Below are 23,907 nucleotides of genomic sequence, written 5' to 3' on the forward strand. Positions count from 1 at the left end.
CCCCCTCCCGCTGTCCGTGTGCCTGCCCGCCCCCCTCCCGCCGTCCGTGTGCCTGCCCGCCACCCTCTCGCTGCCTGTGTGCCTGCCCGCCACCCTCCCGCTGTCCGTGTGCCTGACCGCCCCCCTCCCGCTGTCCGTGTGCTTATCATCTCTTATTCTTGCTGTTTGTTGTATTTCGTGTATGCGTCTCTATGGACTTCCTCTGCTATGGGACCATGTTTATTCTTTACATTCTGTACAGCTGTTTAGCACACAAAAAAGTAACCATTCAGTCTTCATTAACTGTTGATGAAGGATGATTTGGGAAAAAGCCAAATGATTTATTGCTAAACTACTGCCTTTCTGGCGAATTCGGGGTTGTGGGGGGAACGGGAAGGGGGAGGGGTGGGGTTGGCTGGGCTGTGGTAGTGAATTCTTTGCTGTAGTTATTCAAGTATGCACATTTTATTACTCAGGGGTCACAGATCACTCAGGGAGCGAGAGCAAAGACCGTAATATGTGCGGCTTAAACATGAAGTTGCATTTTCCGTAGAAAAAATATGGCGGGTGCTGTGCAATCCAAGGCATCACTGCCTTCTTTGTGAATAAGCAGCAGCCGAGCTATGCTGCTTCAAAGGCAACTTTGTGCTTCTTATTGACACCGGGCAAACGTGTGCACGAGCCCAGGCTTCTAAGTAAGGCACACAGTCATGTCAAGTCAATACTAACAGTAACATGTTACTTCCTGCATGCTAGGATGGCTGGGGCCACGCAGGAATCCCGCAGGGTCAGTATCAGACGGACACATTCATTTTCGGCACAGATTAAGTGTTTTGCCCAGAATCAGTGTTGAGCAGACGCCGATACGCCAGAGTCGGCAGCTCTGATAGTTACGCCATATCGACTTGGCAGCGCTGGTGGAACAAGTGCAGTGGCTAACACAGAGGCATGTGCGCCCCGGATGTCACTTCGCAGGGGAACTCTTAGATGCATGGGAGGAGGCACATAAGCCCTCACACTGGGTCAGCACTATGTGTGTGGCTCTGGGTGGGTGTTTGTGGCTCTGGGTGGGTGTGGCTCTGGGTGGGTGTGTGTGGCTCTGGGTGTGTGTGGGGGGCTCTGGGTGTGGCTCTCTCTGTGTGTGGCTCTCTGTGTGTGTGTGTGGCTCTGTGTGTGTGGCTCTGTGTGTGTGGCTCTGTGTGTGTGTGTGTGTGTGGGTCTGTGTGTTTTTGTGTGGCATTTGCCAGAGATTAAACTATTGGCATTGTAAATGACAATGCCATTTATTTATCTGTTTTCAAAACCAACACATAAATACAAATTTTGTCATTTACAATGCCAATAGCTCAAACTTTTCAAAAGGCGAAACCATTGCATTGTAAATGCTTGTTTCCTGATGCCTCCAGCACTTTTGATTCTTTGTCTGGGGGAGGAGCTTCACCAGTGGTCTGCGAGTTCGCCCTTTTGCGGGCATTAGAAACTACCAGAGAGTCCAACGGCAACTGGCCCTTGATGTAGGTAGGGTCGCCAGGCGCCGGTCTGTATTTTTTTTCCAATTCTAGGGTTGACTACCCTTGACCGTGTGGGTTCTTTAAAAATGTCTGCAGCATGTTTAATGACCCCCTTCAGCATAGGTAGAGTTTTTATAGATTTTTCAGCAGTTGAAAAAGTGTCAAAAAGGAAGTCCACCTCCACAGGGTCTGCATGCATTTCCACTCCGTGGTTTTTTGCTGCCCTTTCAATCAGTGCATTAAATGCCACAGAATCCTCAGTGGGAGAGGTTTTGACGTTGTACACCTGAGGTTAATGGGCAGTGTGCTGATCTCCTTGGTCACCTGCCTCTACCCATGAGTCCTGTTGTTCGTCAGGCTCTGTGTTGTCAGGAAAATTGTATTCCTCATCTCCATCCCCAGCATCTCCTCCATCAGAATAAGTGGGTGATGGTGTTGCAATTCTCGGAGTCAAACTTCCAGCTCGGTCACTTTGCTTCGACCCTGTAGGGTCCTTGGGCACCGATTGCGGTGCGAAGGCCTTCGGTGCCACCTTCGGCGGCAGAGTGAAGCGGATCGGCGTCGAAGACGTTGGCTTCGGGACGGGTGGCTTCGGAGAGGCAGGCGATTCTGGTTCCGCCGCTGAAGCTTTTTCTCTGATCCGTCTGAGGGAGTCCGAGACCTGCTTCGTAAAGGAAGCGGACGGTTTCGTCGACCCGACAGCCGACCTCGGTTCACCAACATGGGAAGACTCGAGCGTCGACGACCTGTTAGCCTCCGTTGACGCCGATGGTTTCGGATCGGTGGGTCGGGCTACTTGTTTCGGGGTCCCAGCCGGGGGCTCGACGCCCTTACTTCTTTTCGGCTCGACGCCCTTACTTGTTTTCGGCTCGACGACCTTCGTGGACTTCGGGTCGGCGCTCTTGCGCGATTCCGACTCCACGCCCTTCGTGGTCTTTGGTTGAACGCCCATGACCACTTTCGGCTCGACGCCTTTGACCACCTTCGGCTCAACGCCTTTGCCCGACTTGACCGGGTCGATGGTCTTCTTCGGCTTCGGTGGCCCCGACCCCTCTGAAGACGATGGCGTCGAAGGGGGTGCAGACGTCTTCGGTTTCGATGGCGCCTCAGCCGATCTTGTTTTCGTCGACACCAATGGTTTCACTTTCGGTTTCGGTTTCGACAATGGCGGCTCCGTCGAAGTGTCCGTAGCCGGGCCAGAAGGTGGGGCCGTGGATGCAGGTATAGGTAGGCTTTCCTGCTTTCAGTTTCTATTTTTGGTAAATTCTGGTGGTGTTTTCTCAGTGTTTTCCAGTGATTTCAATACCTCGAAAAAACAGTGCTTTTCAGTGGTTACTCATTTTCGCGCCATAAAAAACAACTGAAATGGTGTTTTACCGGTGTTTATGGTACGCTTTGCTTTTATTATTGCTTGCTTTCTTAATTGGTGCATGGTATATAGCCAGTCTATGTACAGTGTATATGAGGTCCAAATAAACTTTTACAAGTCAAATTTATTGTAGTACACCATACAATATTTCTTCAGTGAATCTTTGGTCATTTGCGCTCTCTCTTTCCTTCCCATGTACACTTTCATTTGTGAAAAGGCCCTCAAGACATTGGCACTTGAGACTGGCAACGCCAAAACAGACAGTACACAATTTGCCAACTCTGGCCACCAAGACTCTTGCAGAAAGTGCATACATGACATCCTCGACGTTCTCACGCCCATTAACAAATTGCACTGAAACCAGGTCACCCTAGGGACGGATGGTAAATTGTTAGTTACATGCAAGGCAGGAGCCTGATATCCGACTGACTCAGTCTCACACCAATAGGTCTTTAATTCAATCTTAACGTTTCCCTAAACGATATACTTTTGATTTATGTATGGACTTTGCATTAAGCACTCGCTGTATATGAACAAGGTCAAGACACTTTGCAGTCGTAAATAACCTTACTTAACTGCAGAAACTAGGCACTCTCTGCAAACAACATGGGAAAGATGTTCTGGATCAGCAGAATCAGTCATCAAGAGCTCATATCTTTTAGAAAGTAGGCCTCAGAGGCAGGTAAAAGCCAGATGTAACAACAAAAATTGCATGTTTAAAAGTGGCAAGCTTGGCACAGATGAATTCCCAATGTGCAATACACTAAATTCAAATTGTAATTTGCAAAACGAACGATGGAACAATTTCAGACATCTTTCACTGTATGAGGGCCAGCTGATTAAGACGGGGTGAGGGCGTGACACACAAATTCCATGGATGGCTGGCGACTTCTAGCTTGCAATGTTGGTGCAAGTCAAAAACTAATGGAGAAGTTTATTGCCCAGCCTCCATCCCTTCAATCACTTGCACTGGGTCAAATCCTGTCTCAGGAATATGAATGACCCGGACCATCTGTAACTCCATTGTGTATGGATCTAATGCACTGTGAACCAGTTGTTTCCGATAGCTGACCCCAATAATTTGCCTCAAGAATGTACCTTGTACAACTCCACCCAAAGGAAGAGGGGGAACCAGAGGTGGAGCGAAAGGAGGTCCCTTGCTCTGTAGATCATAGGAACACACTTAGAGTGGCACAAGATCGAGCACACTTGCAATAAACTAAAACACCCCATCGAAAGACCAGACCAAGTACAGGGTGAGACGGAGGAAGGGGAAAAAGAGACGTTTTGGGTCCAAATTTGATCTAAGATGCGGCCCTTGATATGTGTGGGTGAAAGAATTTGTTGAGACAGGTTCAAACTGGTGAGGGCCTCGAAGACCTCCAAGGCGTGGGTCCCGGCATTGATGTCGTTGAACCAATAATTGAGGTCGCCGAAGAGGGCGAATCTGGGATGGGAAGTGAGGAGGTTGATCAACTGGTCAGACAGAGTGGCCGCGAAGGTTGGCATCGGTTGAGGGGGACGGTAGAGAAGGAGAAAGTTTAAGGCCCCGCTTTCCGTGTTTAAGCTGAAGATGAGATTGTCAACACCCGGGAGGGAGATAGATGGGATAGAGGTGGAATTCAAGTGTTTGGAGATTATGGCCGCTACCCCACCCCCAGGGCGATTTCCTGGCCGATCAGCCTAAACATGCATTCTAAATTTCTGTGATTCCACAAAGAGTTCAATTTGACCAGTACTTGGTTTCCTCTGTGGGCTTTCCGTGATTAAAAACAGAAATATAACACAACAACTGACATAAAAACAGCCTGGAGTATTGATTTTGTCAATGGTTGTTAGCTGTTTCGGATAAATAAGTAACAACAACAAATTATTTTACTTGTACCTTGTCACTTTTTGACCAATGAATGAGTGCCTCCTTCACACACATTTGTACAGAATCACACCTGCAATTTGAATACTGTATTGTTGCTCTGTGTTCTCTGCAGAGAGGCCATGTATTGAATGATCATGCATTCTGAACACTTTCTTGATCCCCAGGTAGGCACAATGAAAAAGTTATACTGCATTCGGCCTCAAATACAAAGCTCTCAATTGTAGCCTGTTATAAACACCTGGATGCAACTCAATACAAAGTGTGCACCATACAAGAGTAATATGCTGTGAAACGAATTAAACTAATTTGTTGCCATGTATTACCCTAACACACATTGTCAGACTGAGACAGGAAATAGGCCCCAGCATCGAAATAAAAGTGGCCCCCATTAGTGAATTAGGCAGCTAGAAAAATTTCTGCATTTGCAAATTATATCAGTTTTTAATTTGTAAAGAGATGCTATATACGATTTTGTAAGGTATGGAAGACTGCATATATTTGAGTTTGCTGGAAGCAATGTTTGTTTTAAAATATCATGAAAATCAACAGTAAATGACCATAAAGCGGGCCTGTAAACATCCAAAAAAACAGTCTACGTACTGACCTGACAGATTAGACCGTTGGGCACAGCCTGATTTGATTGCCCTATAGGTCAGTCCGACCCTGCAAAAGTGTCATACCTCACTGTGCAGACACTAGACCAGTTTCTTTGCAGGTCAAGTTAGTACATGAATATAGGAAAAGATATGGAGCCCGTTTCAATGTCCAATCTAATTTATTGCTGGGTCTAAGACATGTAGAGCCTTGCTCCAACCACTTGTTAATGCTGTGCCTGCTCCTCTGCCTACACCCCTTGTCTCACTGTCATACTCACACCTATCTGCCCCTCCCCCTTTGTTCTCACCTCTATGCTTCCTTTCCCAGTTTTCCCTCATGGTAGGTGAGCAGTTTTCAAGTGACAGGACGTCATTCTATCCTTTGTTGTGCGCCCTGCAGGATATCCTGCTTTTCATTCATACAGGGGCAGGGCGCACTTCACACATAAGGGCAGTTTAAGTACCTATCAAATCGCTGCCATCATCATGCAACTACAGCGATAAGGCCCTGCGAGAGGGGCCAGCAGGGGAAATGGGTAATAAAAGAAAACCTTTAAACTCTCGGGGGCCCCGGGCCCGGGCCTCGAAACACAGAAGTCTTTAAAGGTGCGAGGCCCCCTACATGCTGCCCATGCCTAGCGCCGGCCCTGGTGCTAGCTACAGACTAGTGCCGAGTTATTGTGAGGACTGTTTTCTTTTCAGAGTCAAGGACATGCTTCTCTCTTTTCGTCACAGAAGAGTCTGGAGCGCCCTGTAACAGTAGGTGACGGTGCTTGTTGTAGCGGAAATGCGCGCCTGTGTTAAATAGCTTTAGCCTCATGAATGTCTTTGTTGGATGACAAAGTTAAATTGCAATTTCATGGTTTGGTTTCAAAGGGCCGTGTTTATAAAATTCATGAGCTGTTAAAATGTGTCGGAAAATCTGCACCCGGTGAGCATCGGAGATGTGTATTTATTTATTTATGCGTTTTTATATAGCGCGGACTTTACCCGAAGGCGTCGGAGCTAAAGGCATTAAGATTAAATAAATTAACTACGCTCAACTTTGCATAACATGGATTACTGTGAAATATTGTAAAACACATGTTACATGGCTGATAATTAGCATTAACAGATGACTAGATGATATCCAGGGCACAAGCCCTAAAAAAAGAAGTGGGGGGACTCTCCAAGGTAGGCGTGGTCACAGGAAGTGACATCGCGACAGGAAGTGATATCACAACAGGAAGTGACATCATGGCAGGAAGTGACATCACGGCAGGAAGTGACATCACAACATGAAGTGACATCACTACATCCTGAGTGTCCTATAATAGCACGTGTTAAGTCTGGTTAGTCCACGTCCCGAAGAAAGGGTGGTACGGGTAAATGGAAGGAAGAGCCTCTGGGTTCTGCAAGTGTGACCATTGTCCACTGGGGTACAGTTATAGGCAGAGGTCATTCCACTGAAATAAAGCTCCAGTCAGTACCTCTGAAGGTCTGCCTACTTGGGGCGGATTTGCTGAGGCAGACCACTCTCAGTGTCTGCCATGCCTGGCAGGAAAAATGAACACTGCCCACCACTTGTAGGGGAAAATCTCCCTGTGGGTAGGAGACATTTTTATTTTTCAGAAACAAACCCTTGAATTGTGGGCTTGTTTCTGAAAAACAAAGACGTTTGCGAAGTGGGCTGTAACAATATGACAGCCCACTCTACATTCAGTCTTGCCAAAAGCACATCTACTTCACCAATGGATACACTTGTGTTAAAGAGTTCCCCATCGACACAGTAAAGAGTTATACGTTGGGTGGGTTGTCCTCCATAGGGAGCGGTAGTAAAGGTTACAGAATATTCTATGTTCTATCATATGACCTGCATTTTTGGGCAGCATGTTTATCCCTCAGTTAAAGATATTGCCAAGATGCCATTTTGCTAATTATCCAAATACAGCCCACATTGCCATATTATCAGACTGAATAAACTATGCACTTAAAGTAGCTTAAACATGGATGTATTTAGATGGTAAATGGTACTAATAAGATGAAACATTTGCCCAGTTCCGGTGATTCCCAGGATCAAGAAGGCCAGAAGTGGCGGTAGACTCTTCTCACTCAATGCCTCCAGACTATGGAATGCCCTCCCACTGCATCTACGGAGCGAACCAAACCATTTGAACTTCCGAAAACAGTTGAAGACCTGGCTGTTCATATAAAAGCTCAGACCCCCTCCCCTTAGCCCCGTGCAGCGCTGGGATGCCTCCGGGTAGCCATGCGCTATACAAGTAACAATACAATACAATACAGCTACTGTAAGCATGTGCAAAATTTCAAAATAATAAAGTAACTATCATAAAATATGCAGCATTATACTACATAATTTGCCTTTGCTTGTCTCATAATTCCACCCTGCTGCATAATTTGGTCTTCTCCTGACGCATAATTCCAGTGACCCGGACTATGGCAAAAGGCAAAGGTGGGCGAGACACCAAATTACCAGGGACAGCGGAGCCAAGGGTCTGCTCTGGCTCTTAAGAACCCATACACAAGCCAAGCCTTGAAAAAATGTGGTGTGTCAATCATGCAGCACAGATTATGTTAGACTATAGTAAACTATCGAAAGCACCTCATGTTAGTACTTCAGATTATGTGCAAAGTATTTATCAAACAAGACCTGAGAATCGTTCCAGTCCCCCACAACCTCCCCCCAAAAGACAGTGCTATTAGTGAACTAAAAGGCAAGTCAGGGGTTTTGTACAGTGCAAAGCCTGAAGTCATGTATTTGAAGGTGTATTCTTTGTGATGATAAATAAAAAGGAGGATTGGTTTAAAACTTTTTGCCTATACTTTAAGATGAATGTTTAATGTAGTTTTTACAGTTTTTTGATCAACATCGACTGGAAAGTATTGGAGCTCTTCATTTGAGTATCACTACTGGAACCTCTTTCCAGGGCCGGCTTTAGCACTGGTGGTGCCCAGGTAGCGCCCCCCCAATGACCACTACCGGCACAGATTCCCTTACAACCACCCTTTAACAGGATTCAAAATGTAACACCATACTTTAGAGTTCTCTGTAATAATAACAATTGTTTTCTACCCAAACAAATCTTTTTTGCAACAATAAAAAAATGGAAGACTGGGGAAAAAAGTATAACACTCTAATATATAACTTGCAGTTTGCATGCAGCGCTTTGATTACAGTTGATAGCTCGCTGTTCCATTTTAGGATTTTAACTTAGAAACTGCAAGTAACTAAAGAATACCTCTAACAAAAGCAGTAACCCACTGAGCTACCTTCATAAATACAGGTCTGTGATGTATGGTACACGTCCTTTGCATCAGGCATATTAACCCATATTAACAATGAGTCAAAACTTTCACTAGACAAAACTCCGATCTCACTCCAAGTAGAACATTAATCACCGAAGCTATGTAACATTTTTATTGTGGCTAGGAACGAGGCAGAAGGTGCTTTTTAAACTTTAATATACTTACCCTAGTGCCGGACTCGCAATCCTCCCCCAGTTCCAATTTCAGCAACACTGGGCGTAATGACACGTCCACACCCTCTCATTGCAGTGTGAAACACATTCACATAGGATTAGTTTCACACTGCCTGCTAAGGGCCTCTTGGAAAACTGTAAGCAGCCCCGTTGTAATTTAATTGCTGTACTGGGCTTCCTGGTGCGCCTCCCGCTTTGAAAAGGGACGTTTTGACGATACCCTTTTGTTATGTATTCTGCTTCTCGAGGGGAGAGCGCACTCCCACAGAGCGTCTGGGCGCTGTAGGAAGCAAGTCTGCATTCGGGCACACACGCGCAGCCTAGAGGCAAACATAATTCATCAGTAATGGTGGACGCGGTTTTGATTGAGCAGGGTCGACGGCGTCCACCCTGAAAAACCCTCGAAAATAAGTGGGGGGATGCCGTCCACCCGCGTGGTACCCCGACTCGTGCCCTGATGATATCAAGAGATACAATTACCTCACTTCACGAGCGAGTGGCAATTCTGCACGGCCAGGCCTTCTCGTGCCCCACTGACACCCGGGGCAAACCATGCCGCCCGGGCATGATTAATGTCAGGTTCAGGCGTTCAGCAGCAAAGCTGCACACTGGTGTGCCCTGGGCTGCGAGGCCGCTGTGATCCTTGGGGTTGGCTCGGGGGTCCGGTCACAGGAACACATTTTTAAAAAGAATTCCGCGGTGTAAAGCGCGCTCATTGCTGCTAAAACTTCCTCCTCGCATTATGCATCAGCAGCAGGAAGTCACGTGACGCGCTGCTCGCACTTCAGACGGCCGCCGCCTTCAGAATAGTGCCGCCTGGGGCGGACCGCCCCCACCGCACCCCCCTAGCTACGCGAGTGGGTGTGGGCTTCTCTCTGCTGTCCCGCGACCCTGCTGGCTTAAATCAGCAGCAGTGGGAGGACATTCCTCAAGGATAGGTCTTTTTTGTGCTCCTTTGGCTCCCTCAAGTGGCCTAGCGGAGCAACAAATATGTAAAAAAAAAATCAGTGACACTCGAAATATGTAGAAAAACAGTGACACTCGGTTTAAACCAGGTCACCTTATTTTCAATCAGTAGGGTATTATCGTTTACATTCGGTTTAAACCGAATTCCGAAAAGCCTAGGTATAGGGTATTGGGTAAGGCCGTGTGGCGATCCCTTGACCTGAGCCTTTGAAATTGTTGGAACGGGGCATAGCTCTTCCTCCGAGCTATCTTCCATGGCCCCATAGGCCTCATTGTCGTCCCCTACCTCGTCGATGACTTCTTCTACGTCTAGGCCTTCGACATCCTCTTCGTATTCGTACTCAATGTCGATCGTTGGAGGTGAAATCTGCATCTGAACCTCTTGTTCATCCTCGTCTTCATCGTCGAAGATGTCCACCGGTGCTCGGGCTGTCCGCCGGGCCTCGAAGCGCGCCACGTGCCGAAGCCGAATCGTCTTCTTCGATCGAAACCTGGAACATGCCATACAGTTGGCTTCGTCGTGGTCCGGCGACAGGCATTTGTTGCAAACTGGGTGGACGTCAATGTGTGGGTACTTGGATCCACACACGGGACAGTGCTTGAACGGACTCCGTTCCATGCCGTCGAAAGTCTTGCTGCGTCGACTGGGCCTCGATCACCGAAGAGTCACACGACCCCCCGGATATCCGGCTCGAAGAGTTGGAATAGAGTCGGGCACCGAACGCAAACAATACCGACGGTTCGAAGAAGGCCTTTTGGCCTCGAAAAAGTTATATATCGATTCCGAACAGGAGAGAACGAAATCACATCCGAACCCAATGGCGGAAAAAAACAATCTAAGGATGGAGTCGATGCCCATGCGCACTGTAGTCCAGGGGAGGAGCCACCTATCTTGTGATACTTCGAAGACTCTTCCAGGACAACAATGTGCAATCATCCGGACCCAACACTAGGCGGCGATCTATGCTATAGATATGAATTCAGCAGCCCACATGCCTCGAAATATAAATTGCCAATTAACCCTGTCAAATGCTTTTTCAGCATCTAATGTAACAGCAGCTAATGAATGTTTATAAGAGTGGGACTTACTAAGAACATTAAAAAAGAGACGGGTATTGTCAGAAAGGTGACGGCCCTTGATGAAACCGCATTGTTCTTTACCAAATAATTTTGGTAACATTTCATCCAAACGGAGCGCAAGAATTTTCGCAAATATCTTATAATCCAGGTTGATTAAAGAAATAGGTCTATAATTTTTACTTAAAGTGTGATCTTTATTTTCTTTGGGAAGAAGACAATCAAAGCTTCCTGAAAGGAGTCTTCAGATTTCTTGGATGTTATAAAAAATGAATATAATTGGTGAAGTTTGGGAACGAGGAGATTGGAAAAATGTGAGTAGAATTCTATTGTGCAGCCATCTGGCCCATGGGCTTTTCCTTTTTTAAGTACCTGAATGGATTCCAGAATATATTTTTAGGGTGTATATCAGTATCTAAGGAGGAGAAATCTACTTCTGGCAAGGAAGGTGAGGGGATGGAGGACAAATAATGATTAATGTCAGATAATAGAGGGGGGATTCCGGAGTATAACTTTTTTGTTAAAAGTCATTGAATTCTGTCAGAATATTCTCATCTTTATGGATTGTAATGTTAGATAAGGTTACAATAGATTACATTTTTGTGCGTTCTTCTTTAACTTTGAGATAATTGCCAAGAAGGTTGCCAGCTTTATTTTGCGTGCTGTAATATTTAGCACTAGATTTAAGTAGATATAAGTTCGCAGATTCCGTGGAAAGTTTATTGAAAGAGAATTTGACCTTAAGAAGTTTATCCAAGTCAGATTGATTCTTAGTTAAGTAATAAGAATGCTCCAGTTGTTTAATTTGTGTATTAAGTAATTGTATGGATTGAGAGGCTGTGCGTCTTTTTTGGGCAACAAATGAAATAATGAAATCTCTAGAGCCAGCTTTAAAAGTATCCAATAACAGTTGAGGGGATATCCGAGGAGACTCATTGTCTGTAAAAAACAGGGATGCAAAATCAAGGAAAGCTAATGTGAATTTGGAATCCAATAGGAGAGAGTTATTAAACCTCCACCTCCTAGTACCCTTTATGGGGGGAAGTAAGTCTAGACTTAAGGAAACTGGGGCATGATCGCAGATTAAAATAGAGCCTAGAGTGGATAATGTGCAGACATTCTTAGCATGACAAACACCTGTGACAAAATGCTGGCCCTGGCACACTGGAAGAACTTCTTGGCATAAGTGCACCAATTGTAAAATACTGACACTTGCTTGATAGAGATAATTCATGACATATAGGGCACCAGTTGAAAAATACTTATATACTTGAAGACGTTATTGCCATGGGGAATGCTGGTACTAGCACAGATAATTCTTTTTTTTATATATATATTTTTTATTTGCATTTTATTAGGTAACAACAATACAATCATGTCATCATCGGTCAGCACAACCCGCTCCCCCAACCCCCACCCACCAAGCCTCACCATTATACAGAGCAAACCCTTTCGTCAATACACCATCTGTACCAAATCTGTAGCGCCTCATCAGGCTACCATCCAGTGTGCACATGTCCATGGAAGTACCTTTCTCTAATGTCCACTTTCATAGCCCCCCATCAAGTCCATGATATTTCCGCCATTTGTCCCAGACTCTACCATACTTCCTAGGGCATCCCCGTGCCTTATACGTAACCCTTTCAGCTGCCATATAAAGATCTAGACCCCTCCGCCACTCCTCCAGCTGTGGTGTATCAGCTGCTCCCCACTTCTTTGCCACATCCCTCTTGGCTACCACCAGGGCCAGGGCTAGGAAGATCAATAGCGGGCGTGCGAGATCTACATTGTTGGTCATACCCAACAGGACCATTTTAGGATCCAGCTGTAAGGAAGTCTCTAGCACCTCCCCCAACTCTTTCAGAATCTCCGACCAGTAGACCTGAATCATCGGACAGGACCAAATTATGTGGTAAAAATCTCCCCCATCTCGACCACATCTCAGGCAGTTCGCATCTTCAGCTCCTCCCATCCTGTGTAAGCACACCCTGTCAAAATAAGTCCTATGGAGAACATTGCATTGAATAAGCCTCAACCGGGATTTAATAGCTACCTCCCTTGGATGCATGAGAACTGTATCCCAGTCTACCGTGTCCATTTCTCCCACCTCGCTCTCCCATCTACGTCTGAGGGTGCCCAGGTCATCGGTCATGTTATTCATCAGGGTCTTGTAAGTGAGCGATACCGCCCTCTCCAATACTTGTTCTTGTAGGAGGCGGCCCTCTAGAGGTGCATATTCAGGAAGTGTGCTCACTGGGATTCCCTCTGCTCGCCAAGCATGTCTTAATTGCGCATATTTGAAGTATTGTGTGCGAAGCAGGCCGAAGTCTGCCTTCAGTGCTTGGAACGACTTCAGTTCCCCCTTTGCAGTCACATCACCTATCGTCGAGATCCCTATGTCGTCCCACCTCTTAAACCCTTTCAGTTTATTCAATTCCTGCAACCAGGTACAGTGCCACAACGGCGTTTGTCTAGTGGGCCTCTTTTCCCACCCTGTGATCTTAGTCGCTCGGTTCCATACCGGCAACATAAGTCTAGTGGCCAGTAGCAGTCTTCCCGTTCCTTTGCCCCCATATATATAATAGTCGTATGGGCGGGTGCCCATCGTGTGGCGCTCAGGTGCATAAGTGGGGTGCAGAGCCGGGGCGTGAAACCAATCATTGACGGGCAAGCACAGATAATTCTTGGCATAAATATGGACAACCTGGTTAATGGTAAGGTAGCAAAATGCAAGCCCTGTCATACTGAGGTAATTTTTTAAATAAGGGTTACCTATAGCGTAAGGTTCTAAAATTCTGGCAGGAGCATATTTTATGTCATTTTTGATCTAAGGGGGCACCCATGGAATATGGAGACACCTATGACAAAATGCTGTCCCTGGCACAATGTAGGGTAATTTTTGGTTTATGGACCACCCATATTACATTTTGAAAAAAATGGGGTCAACTCCTGAGGAACGCCAGGTTCCATTGGCATGACACACCATGAAAGGAATTACATATTTATGATTGCCCTTTCAGCCCATTTGGTATTTTAGCAAACTTATGTGAAAATTGTGCTTTAAAATACACAATTTTGCCCCATTTTTTTGGAATTTTTCTTGGGGGCAGGTGAAACAATCTAAAATGTTGTCTGTCTCACTCACTTTGCTAGCTCACTACAATTTAGGGGAAGTATAATGCTCTAGAACGTTTAAAGGTCAAGTCAGCACCAAAATATAGGTGGTATCTAAAATAGTCATTTGTTTGTTTTACCCTGTTATAGTAATCATGCTGTTATTATGGAGCCTCTGCTATGTACAATTTAGAGATATTATGGTCATGGGGCATGGCTTCCTGGAAAGAAACTGGGGCAAGGGTCATGTGCTGTCACTTCTTATGGTTTCATTAAGGTCAAAGTGTATGTGATGTTACTTCCCCTAACCCAGGCATTTTGGTGAATCAATGTCCTGGAACCCATGTCAGTTCAACTCCTTCCAACATAAATAATGTTCACTACTTACTTTCTCAGTATGCTGTCTGGTCCAAACAATGTATCTGTGCCCAACAAACCAAACCCTAACTGGTTGCATGACAGAAGCATGCATGGTTAAACCACGAGGGCCTCTACCACGCAGCCCAAACCACGAATGCGTCTTAACCATGCCTTCCTTTACCATGCATGCCTTCACCACAAAATTTCGTGGTATAGGCATGACTGGCTATGTGTGGCTAAGGTCGCAACTACCACCCCCACCACTACCTCCTGCGCTGTCCCTTAAACTACCTCAACCCCTTCCACTGCCGTAAAACATACCCCGACCCCCCAGCCCTAAAAACGACCCCATCTGCCCATTCCCCTCGCACTACTCTAAGGCCTAAACGCCTACCCATTTAAGTCCCCTACCCCTACCCTGCCCCCATGCTGTCCCGTAAACTACCCCAACCCCTTTCACTGCCCTAAAACCTACCCCCATTTTGCCCTAAAAACTATCCCATCTACCCATCCCGCTCCCACTGCCATAAGGCCTTAAACCCTGCCCCTTTACATACACTACCCCAACACGCTCCCTATGCTGTTCCTTAAACTATCCCAACCCCTCACACCACCCTAAAACCTACCCCGACCCCCACATCTGTCCTAAAAACGAACCCCACTACCCATTCCCCTACCACTGCCCTAAGGTCTAAAACCCTGCCCCTATACGTACACTACCCTGCCCCCACCCCCACGCTGTCCCTTAAACTACTCCAACCCCTTACACTGCCCTAAAACAAACCTGACCTCCCCATCGGCCCTAAAAACTAACCTAACTACCCATTCCCCTCTCACTGCCCTAAGGCCTAAAACCCTGCCTCATAGGTTACACTACCCTGCCCCCCCCTGCGCTGTCCCTTAAACAACCCCAACCCCTTCCACGGCCCTAAAACCTACCCTGACCCCCTACAAGCCCTAAAAACTACCCCAACCCCCTACCAGCCCTAAAAACTACCCCAGCCCTAAAAACTACCCCTAGCCCCACTTACCTCACTGTGGCTTCTTCCTGCTTCCATCTTTCAGTAGCTAGACCGCGCACTGCCTTAACCACACATATGTGTTGGTACGGCATATGCGTGGTTAAGGCAAGCATGGTAGGGCTTGTGTAGTGGGAACACGTGTGGTTCAGACTGCGGTTTTCTGACTGTTTCCCAACCCTAACCATCTTGCACATACACTGGCATACAAGAACAAGGAACACAGAGGTAGACAAACATATATATATATATATATATATATATATATATATATATATATATATATATATATATATATATATATATATATATATATATATATATATATATATGTAAAGAGTTCGATGATTGGGCATTTGGAAACTACATCATACCAACAACTCAATTTTGTGAGGGGAATAATTCTAGGTTTGAATACAATCTGGGCTATTAATGTAGCACAACACTACCAAAAACTAAAATGAGGTAAGAAAAAAGGTTTGTCTGCAGTAATGAAGTTTAAAATGTATTAGAAAGGCCTGTGAATTACACATTTCTGGTCACATGCAAATTAATAGAAAACTAGATAAGAAGTATTATGTGATTGGTTACTAACAAAACGCAGGCTATAAACACAGCTCAATACCACTAAACATCACCAACAACAATAGTGATTCTGTTAACTGTTGGAAAGCAAAGGAGTTCTATTTCCTCTTCAATGAAACAACAGAATATTTGAAAATGATACTTCATTTCACACTAAGGAATTACCTGAACTTCCTCGATGGGCGTCATGATGGAAGAAAAAACGTTTGTCTGCAGTAATGAAGTTTAAAATTTATCAGAAAGGACTGTGAAACACAAATTTCTGGTCACATGCAAATTAATAGAAAACTAGATAAGAAGTAAAATTAAGAAGTAAAGCATTATGTGATTGGTTACTAACAAAAAGCAGGTTATAAATACAGCTCAATAGCACTAAACATCAGCAACAACAATAGTGATTCTGTTGACTGTTGGAAAGCAAAGGAGTTTTATTTCCTCTTCAAAGAAACAACAGAGTATTTGAAAATGAAACTTTATTTCACACTAAGGACTTACCTGAGCTTCGATGGCCCTCACAAAATGCCCATCCTGTAGTAGAAACAAAAGAAGGACTTTTGTTATTTCAGTAAACAGAAGAGGAAAGATTAAGAGAAAGAGAAGAAGGACAGGAAAGACTACAAAACGGGACAACAAAAGAGAAGGAGGATTGTGAAGGAACTGGATGTGAGGAAGAGGATCGGTCACGAGACAAGGAAAGAGCACTCAGAGGGACCCAGTAGGAGAAATGATTCCTCTTCTCCTGGACAAGTGAAGGACACAGCAACCCGCCTTCCCACTAGGGTGACCAACCATCCGTAAATTTCACGGAAAGTCCGTAATTTGTCCCTCACGTCCGTTATCCTTGAGGAACGTTTTTACGGATGCCTTTTGTCCATAATTTTGGACCTTGCACGGAGCAGAGCTGTTCCCCTGTGAGAGGCCTCAGCTCCCTGATGGGGCCGCCTTGTACTCATCCTTGAGCACAAGAGCAGTCCCACCCGCCCTTTGTCATTCTGTAAGCGGCTGATTGTCACACACAGAATGACAATGGGCCAGTTTGAGCTGTTACAGCATTTGGTGGCCTCCTCCTGCCTCGGTCTAGGGGAGGGCCTTCTGTTAGGGTTAGATGGAAGAAATGTACAAAACAAATGTTCAAAAACGCACATGCTGCTATGTGCCAGTTCATGATAAGAAGCTGGCGAAAGAAGTTAAAAAGAAGAGGTTATAGTTCTTACACAATCTCATCGTTTCATAGCTGAAGCATTTTTTAATATTGTATACAACAAAGCCATTAGTTGCTGCTTTTTTATTTATTTTATGCAACTAACACCCATTGACAAAGCCAATACTCATGGCTTGTTGTAGGTCAAATGCTACTGGATGCAATGATAGAAACAGCAAAATACCAGTCGGGCAGCACCTTATACTCAGCACATATTTTTAGCTTAAGTGTTTTAATCCATGCCGTTAATTATATTAGACATGCTCCTTGGAAAGACCCCCAGTTTTTTTATCCCACTTAAAGCCAAGGAAACAACACCATGTCGCAGTCACCTCACGTCCTGGCACTGTTCATCATGCAAGACTCATGACTTCCAAGTCTTCAGATTGCCTATTTGTAGGGGAATAGTGAACCCTCCCTCACCCCACCCCACCCCTTGCTTAAAGAATTACAGCGAGGGTGAAGTTCTTTATGGGTCTCTTCTGTCTGCAACTCAGCTCATCATTAATGTGAGGGGGCGTGGCTTGGGCGCCGATGGCGATGGTCGCCTGAGAGCTCGGCTCCGGGACTAAGCCCGAGATTATCCTGAACATCGGAGGCTGAGGGGCGCCCCAGACCCCTCATTCGGCTGAGCGAGGCGACGACACCCTGCCGGGGGCCTTGGTGGAGTTTGGACGGGGGTGGCTACGAAGAAACGCCGAAGTTTGCGGAGTTGCGGAGTGCGACCCAACTTGGCGCCCGGACTCCCTTGTCCCCTTGATCGAAACTACGAACTTGAAGAGGTCTTGCGGGTGTCGACTGGCACCCGGCTTCACCATCCTCGCTTGTTTTAGACATTGGACATTGGCAGGCTCGGACCTTCTGCAACGGGTTCATACTCGATCGGACGACCGGGCGGGTGCCCACGCACTAGAGGGCACCGGGTGCGGGTGCCCTCTGATCCAGGCGGGGGTCTGCATCGCGACTCCGCAACTAGCTACGATTTCCTGGCCAGTCCAACTACATAGGAGGCGCGACACTCTGGCGCCACAGATCAACCGAGGGAGTTGGTGGCCCTCACCCCGGAGCTATAGTGGGTGAACGGGCCTGCCCGACCCGGCGACGGTTGTCTCCGCCCCCTCATCGGTGCCCTCGGACGCCGTGGCGGTGGCGTGAGCCGAAGCGGCGGAGTCTCCACAGGCTCTGGAGAAGGAGATCGCCCATACCCGACGTGAGAACGAACTCCCGAGAAGGTCGTGCTGGACGCCTGTACGCGAGGACGCCTACTCCGGGACCCTTACGGAGAGCCCCTGGCAGCATGGGGAAACCTAAAGGAGCCAAGGGTTCCAACCAGACCACCTCAGACTCTGAAGCCCAGGACAAGGAAGAGCATGGAGACCCAAAAAGACCTGGTGGCGCACCACTGCAGCAACAATTTGACCGTGTACTGGAGGCGATAGAGGCAACTCGGTCGGCCCTCCAACAGGACATTGCTCAGGTGGCGACGGGCCTGGGCCTCCTTAGGGCAGACCATGGTAAACTCTCAGACCGGGTCAAGGAGGTGGAGGGCACAGTGAAAACATTAGAACCGGCGCAGAGAACCCTGGCTGCGACGATAAAGGATGCCTTATCCCGAATTGAGACCCTCGAACGGAGGGCGGAGGATGCGGAAGGCCGCAACAGGAGGAATAACATTCGAGTGGTGGGCCTGCCGGAAAAAATCGAGGATGGCGATATGGTGCGATACTTGGAGACCTGGCTCCGAGACACGGTGGTCCCGGAGGGTCTGTCCTCCTTTTACACTTTAGAACGGGCCCACAGAGTCCCAGCACGGCCCCCACAGCAGGGACGTACCCCAAGGCCGGTGGTGGCGCGGTTGCTACATTTTCGGGACAGAGACCTGATCCTAAATGCCGCCAGGCACAATGGCCCGTTCCAGGTTGCGAACAGTCAGGTGAACATCTTCCCTGACTACACCTACGAGACGCAGCGCAAGCGGTTCTCCTTCCTGGCGGTTAAGCGTGAACTCAGGAGTGAGGGCATCCAATATTCACTCCTATATCCCGCAAGGCTCCGCGTCATTGTCGACGACAAAACCCAGTTCTTCGACACCCCAGAGGAGGTCTGTGACTGGCTCGAACTGTATCGGACAGGGAAAGATGGTTTTGGCGCCTCGACCCATCAGGCGGATGAGCCGGAACAAAGGAGGCGATCCAAGAGGGTCAGGAATCGCCGCGGCCGCACGGGAGGGCCCTCGACTGCGGAGACATCATCGGAGCGGAGGGGAGTGTTGGAAGTTCTGTCGGAACTGTCGGGAGCAAGAGGCGAAGTCATCGAGGAGGAGGAAGAAAACCCGGGTGCTCAGGGGGCACCATCGGACTCGGAGGATTCAGTGGCAGACAGTACCCATACACCGGTGATCACACCGAAATCGGTGGAGGACCTTCTGGACGGACAAGGGTAACGGGGTATGCTGCCTTGTTTTGGGTGGGGGCCCGGCAGGGGGGAGGCGGTTGCCGTTCTTTCTTGCTGACAACGAAGGAGAGAGGGTTGGGGGGCTCCTGCTCTTGCCCCGGAAGGTTTTGACACCGGGGGGGGCTTGCTATAGTCCTGGTAGCCTGGGCGACGAGGGCCCACTGCCTCCGCCCAGCCCGCACCTGGCCCATAAGGCCTTCCTACGGTGGCGACCGTAGGACTAGTGGGGGTTTTGGGGTTGATATACGTCGAGGTTTGGATGGGATCTAGATGGTGCAGTTTGGGTCCTGTTCTGGGGTGGTTGGGGGGGGGTCTTGTTGATTTTTGGGTGGTTTGGTTCTGGTTGGGGAAAATGGCCGCCATCAGCGCTGGGAGGATTGATGCTTTTTCTGTGTGGGGACCCGAACGAGGAGACTGTGCAAGAACACTCTGGGACAATGGCTGATGTTGCTAACTTGAAATGTGTTACTTGGAACGTGAGGGGGCTTCACACTATGTCCAGGCGTCACAAGGTCCATGCTTATTTAGTGCGTAGGGGAGTGCAAATGGCGCTGCTGCAGGAAACGCATCTGAACAAGGCGGAAGGGGCGGCGCTTCAGCGTAGGTGGCGAGGGCAGGTCTTTTCCACGGCGTACTCTGCTTATGCCAGGGGGGCGCTAATATGGATTAGGGCGGGAGTCCCCTTCCAGGTCACGAGGACAGTGTTGGACCCAGAGGGGCGTTTCGTGGCCATCTCAGGCACTCTAGGAGGGAGGGACCTGAACGTTTGCTGTGTGTATGCTCCTAATGTAGACCAGACTGCCTTCCTTTCCAGGTTATCGGGCTCGCTGGCCCACTTTTTCGCCGGGCCCCTCCTGCTGGGGGGAGACTTTAACTCCGTAGTGGATGTGGACATAGACCGCTCGCATCCCCCGCTCCCCGATTCCCCGGTCCGGCGGACGGCTAAGGGTCGTCAAGATTGGCAGACCCGCTGGGGTTTGACGGACATCTGGAGGGCGCATCACCCCGCGTCTAGAGATTATTCATACTTCTCGAGCCTTCATGAGCTGCATGTCAGGCTAGATGGCTTTCTTGGTTCGTCCGAACTAGTTTCGGCAGCGGTCCGATCAGAGTACTTATCGCGGACCATCTCGGACCATAACCCCCTCCTGCTGGACATTCGCTGGTTCCCCGGGACGCCGGCAGTACCCACCTGGAAGATGCGCCCTGAGATCCTCGAGGACAGTGTCTTCAAGGCGGACCTAGGGGAGAGAATCACGGATTATTTTGCGTCCAACGGCGGCTCCGCGAGTACTAGGGCGTTCGAATGGGACGCTTTTAAGGTGGTGGTGAGGGGCTACTGTATCTCTAAGAAGGTGGGCATGCGGCGTGTTATCCTGGCTGATTTAGACGCAGCGGACCGGGCACTCCGCGAGCTCGAAGTTAGCCGCCCCGGACACCCGGAATTGCAAACACAAACGGTAGAGGCGAGGGAGAAGGTAGCGGTGGAGGTCGAACGGCTCCGCTGTTTCGATTATAAGGCCTATACGGTCCGGTCTATTGCGGAGGGAGACAGGTCGAGTGCGTTGCTGGCGTGGTTGGCCAACCCTACGCGCCAGTCCCAAACGACGACAAATATGCGTAGGGCAGATGGGACCGAGGTGTGCACCCAACCGGAGATTCTTAGTTGCTTCCGGCATTACTACGAAAGTTTATACCGCAGTCGCTCCGCACGTGACCCAGACCGGCTTGATAACTATCTTAGCCCACTGGAACTCCGCACAGTAGGACAGGAAGTGGCGGAAACCCTGGGTTCTGATATCGACTTGGGGGAGATCCGCGGGGCCATCAAACGGATGGCGAGGAACAAGACCCCGGGCCTAGATGGCCTTCCGGTGGAGTTCTATGCAGCTTACGCTGACCTCTTGGCCCCTCGATTACTGGTGGTCTACAGGGAGGCGAAGAGGTTGGGTCGTCTACCTGGCTCGATGTGTGAGGCGTTGGTGGTTCCTCTCCTCAAACCAGGCCGAGACTCATCTGACCCGGGGTCCTACCGTCCCCTTTCAATGTTGACGGTGGACTACAAAATATTGAGCAGCATCTTGGCCTCGAGGCTGCTGGGACATATGAGTTCCCTAGTGCATGAGGACCAAGCCGGTTTCATCCCACGGCGGAATACGACTATGAACATCCGAAGGTTGTTCCGCTTGCTTGGGGAACCATTCGTGGATGCCCCGTCCCCGGTAGTCTTGTCGGTGGACCTGGAGAAGGCTTTTGATAGCCTAGAGTGGGACTACCTATGCACGGTATTACGGAAATTCGGCCTCGGGGAGGGATTTGTCAAATGGACTGCAGTCCTCTACGCTTCCGCTTCGGCCAGGGTTAGATCGGGCCCCTTGATTTCATCGCGCTATCCGGTGGAGCGTGGCACGCGGCAGGGGTGCTCCTTATCCCCGCTTCTTTTTGCACTAGCGGTGGAGCCGCTGGCGATTCATCTTCGCTCGGGAGCCCACTATACGGGCTTATGGACGGCGGCGGGCCCACATTATGTCTCGCTTTATGCGGACGACCTGTTGCTCTTCCTGGAGGATCCGGTCGACGCTTTGCGGGGAGCGGAATTAGCGCTAACGGAGTTCGGAGCGGTTTCAGGCCTCCGAGTGAATTGGTCTAAGACCTGCCTCTTCCCGATGCGTAGGGGTACCCCCACTCCTGCGCTAAGTAAGGAGATCAGATGGGAGCCCGACTGCTTTAAATACCTTGGGGTATTTGTGTACCACGAACAACCCGACCTCCTGGATGGGAACATTGCCCGTTGCGTACGAGCACTCCGAGGTTGCATGGACTTTTGGGCCACGCTGCCGCTCTCAGTGGCGGGACGCATCGCCCTACTCAAAATGGTGGCGCTCCCCCGACTATTGTATTACTTCCGAACTTTGCCGATCTGGGTCCCACCGGCCACGTTTCGTCGCCTACGTTCTATGGTGGTCGGGTTCCTCTGGGGAACGGGCCGGCGGCGGGTGGCCCTCAATACCCTGATGAGGCCGAAGGACGAGGGGGGGCTCGCTGTGCCGGACTTCGAGAAGTACTATCTGGCGGCGCAGCTCCAGACCTACACCCAGGAGATAGCCAGGGAATTCAGAGGCCCGGAAGACGGTAGAGGGACGGGTATGGCCAGGCACGTCCTCTCCTTTATCGCGCTGCGACAACGCTTGGTCCTACGGGACTTGTCGATGGAGGAGCGGACTATCCGACTATGTTGGAATCGGGCTCACAACAGAGGCCACCTGCGGACGCCATATGCGCCTGAAATACCGTTGGGGATGCTGACGGCCCTCCCCCACGGAGGGGATTGGTCACGATTGGCGGACTGGGAGGATTCCGGTTTACAGCTCGTCGGGGACCTGTACGAGGACGGAGCGCTCCTGTCCTTTCAGGGTCTCATTGACCGCTTTGGGATTCCCCGGGGCGACTTTCTGCTGCACTCGGCCATTGTGCGAGCGATCCAGGCGCACTGGCAGAACGGGCTAGAGGAACCTCAATTGTCTCAGGTGTGCCAGTACGTAATGATGTCGGCGGGCACGGTGAAGGCGGTCACTTGCCTCTATGGCAGGCTGATTACCGAGGGGTTGGTTCCTCTCACCACACTGAAGTCCCGCTGGGAAGAAGACATTGGTAGGGAGATCCCGGAGACGACCTGGTCCCAGTTGGTGAGGCGCGCCTGGAAGGGTACACGTAGCGCCCGTTTCCAACTGGTCCATTATTATGTCCTCCATAGAGCGTACCTGACCCCGGTAAGGATCAGGCGTTATTTTGCCACGGCTTCAGCGGAATGCCCTAGGTGCCCGGCTCAGGAGGCGGACCTCCTACACATGCTATGGGCCTGTCCAGGACTGACGTCCTACTGGCAGGAGGTGGCGACGACTTTGGAGGAGGTGACAGGGAGGCACTTATCATTCGATGTGGCGGTAGGGCTCTTGCACTGGTTCCCCCATACCCCCCGGAATAAAATCTCCAGTAAATTTATTGACCTCGGGCTCCTACTTGCTAAGCGAGAGGTGACCAGGAACTGGAAGGCACGAGCTGGTCCTACAGGCAGCAGATGGCACAGTGAGCTTTTGAAATGGGCGGCGGGTGAGAGCGCGCTAAGATATCAGCTGGCTTGGAGGCAGGGTAATGAGAAGGCGCAGGAGGCCGCGTTAGAGTGGGAAACGCTGGTGCAGGCCCTCAGGGATTATTGTACCCCTAGCGACTCCGAAAGTGAAGAAGTAACTCGCCCCGAGTCCCGTTAAACATTAGCATTGACAGCACTATTACCTTCCCCGTGGGTCAAGCAGTGGATCCT

At 49.1% G+C, this 23,907-nt stretch overlaps 1 protein-coding gene across 1 annotated transcript in view; it reads right to left on the reverse strand.

Moving 5' to 3' along the window:
• LOC147661249 (NFX1-type zinc finger-containing protein 1-like) overlaps positions 1-23,907 on the reverse strand; it is an 805,409-nt gene that overhangs the window by 509,776 nt on the left and 271,726 nt on the right. The window contains exons 8-9 of the mRNA XM_086951201.1: positions 16,427-16,459; positions 16,097-16,141 (exon numbers count right to left, since the gene is read on the reverse strand). Of these exons, the coding sequence (XP_086807327.1) occupies positions 16,097-16,141; positions 16,427-16,459 (78 nt within the window). The remainder of the gene's footprint in view (positions 1-16,096; positions 16,142-16,426; positions 16,460-23,907) is intronic.

Source organism: Lissotriton vulgaris, unplaced genomic scaffold, assembly GCF_964263255.1.
Source record: "Lissotriton vulgaris unplaced genomic scaffold, aLisVul1.2 SCAFFOLD_534, whole genome shotgun sequence".
Classification (NCBI taxonomy): Eukaryota; Metazoa; Chordata; class Amphibia; order Caudata; family Salamandridae; genus Lissotriton; species Lissotriton vulgaris.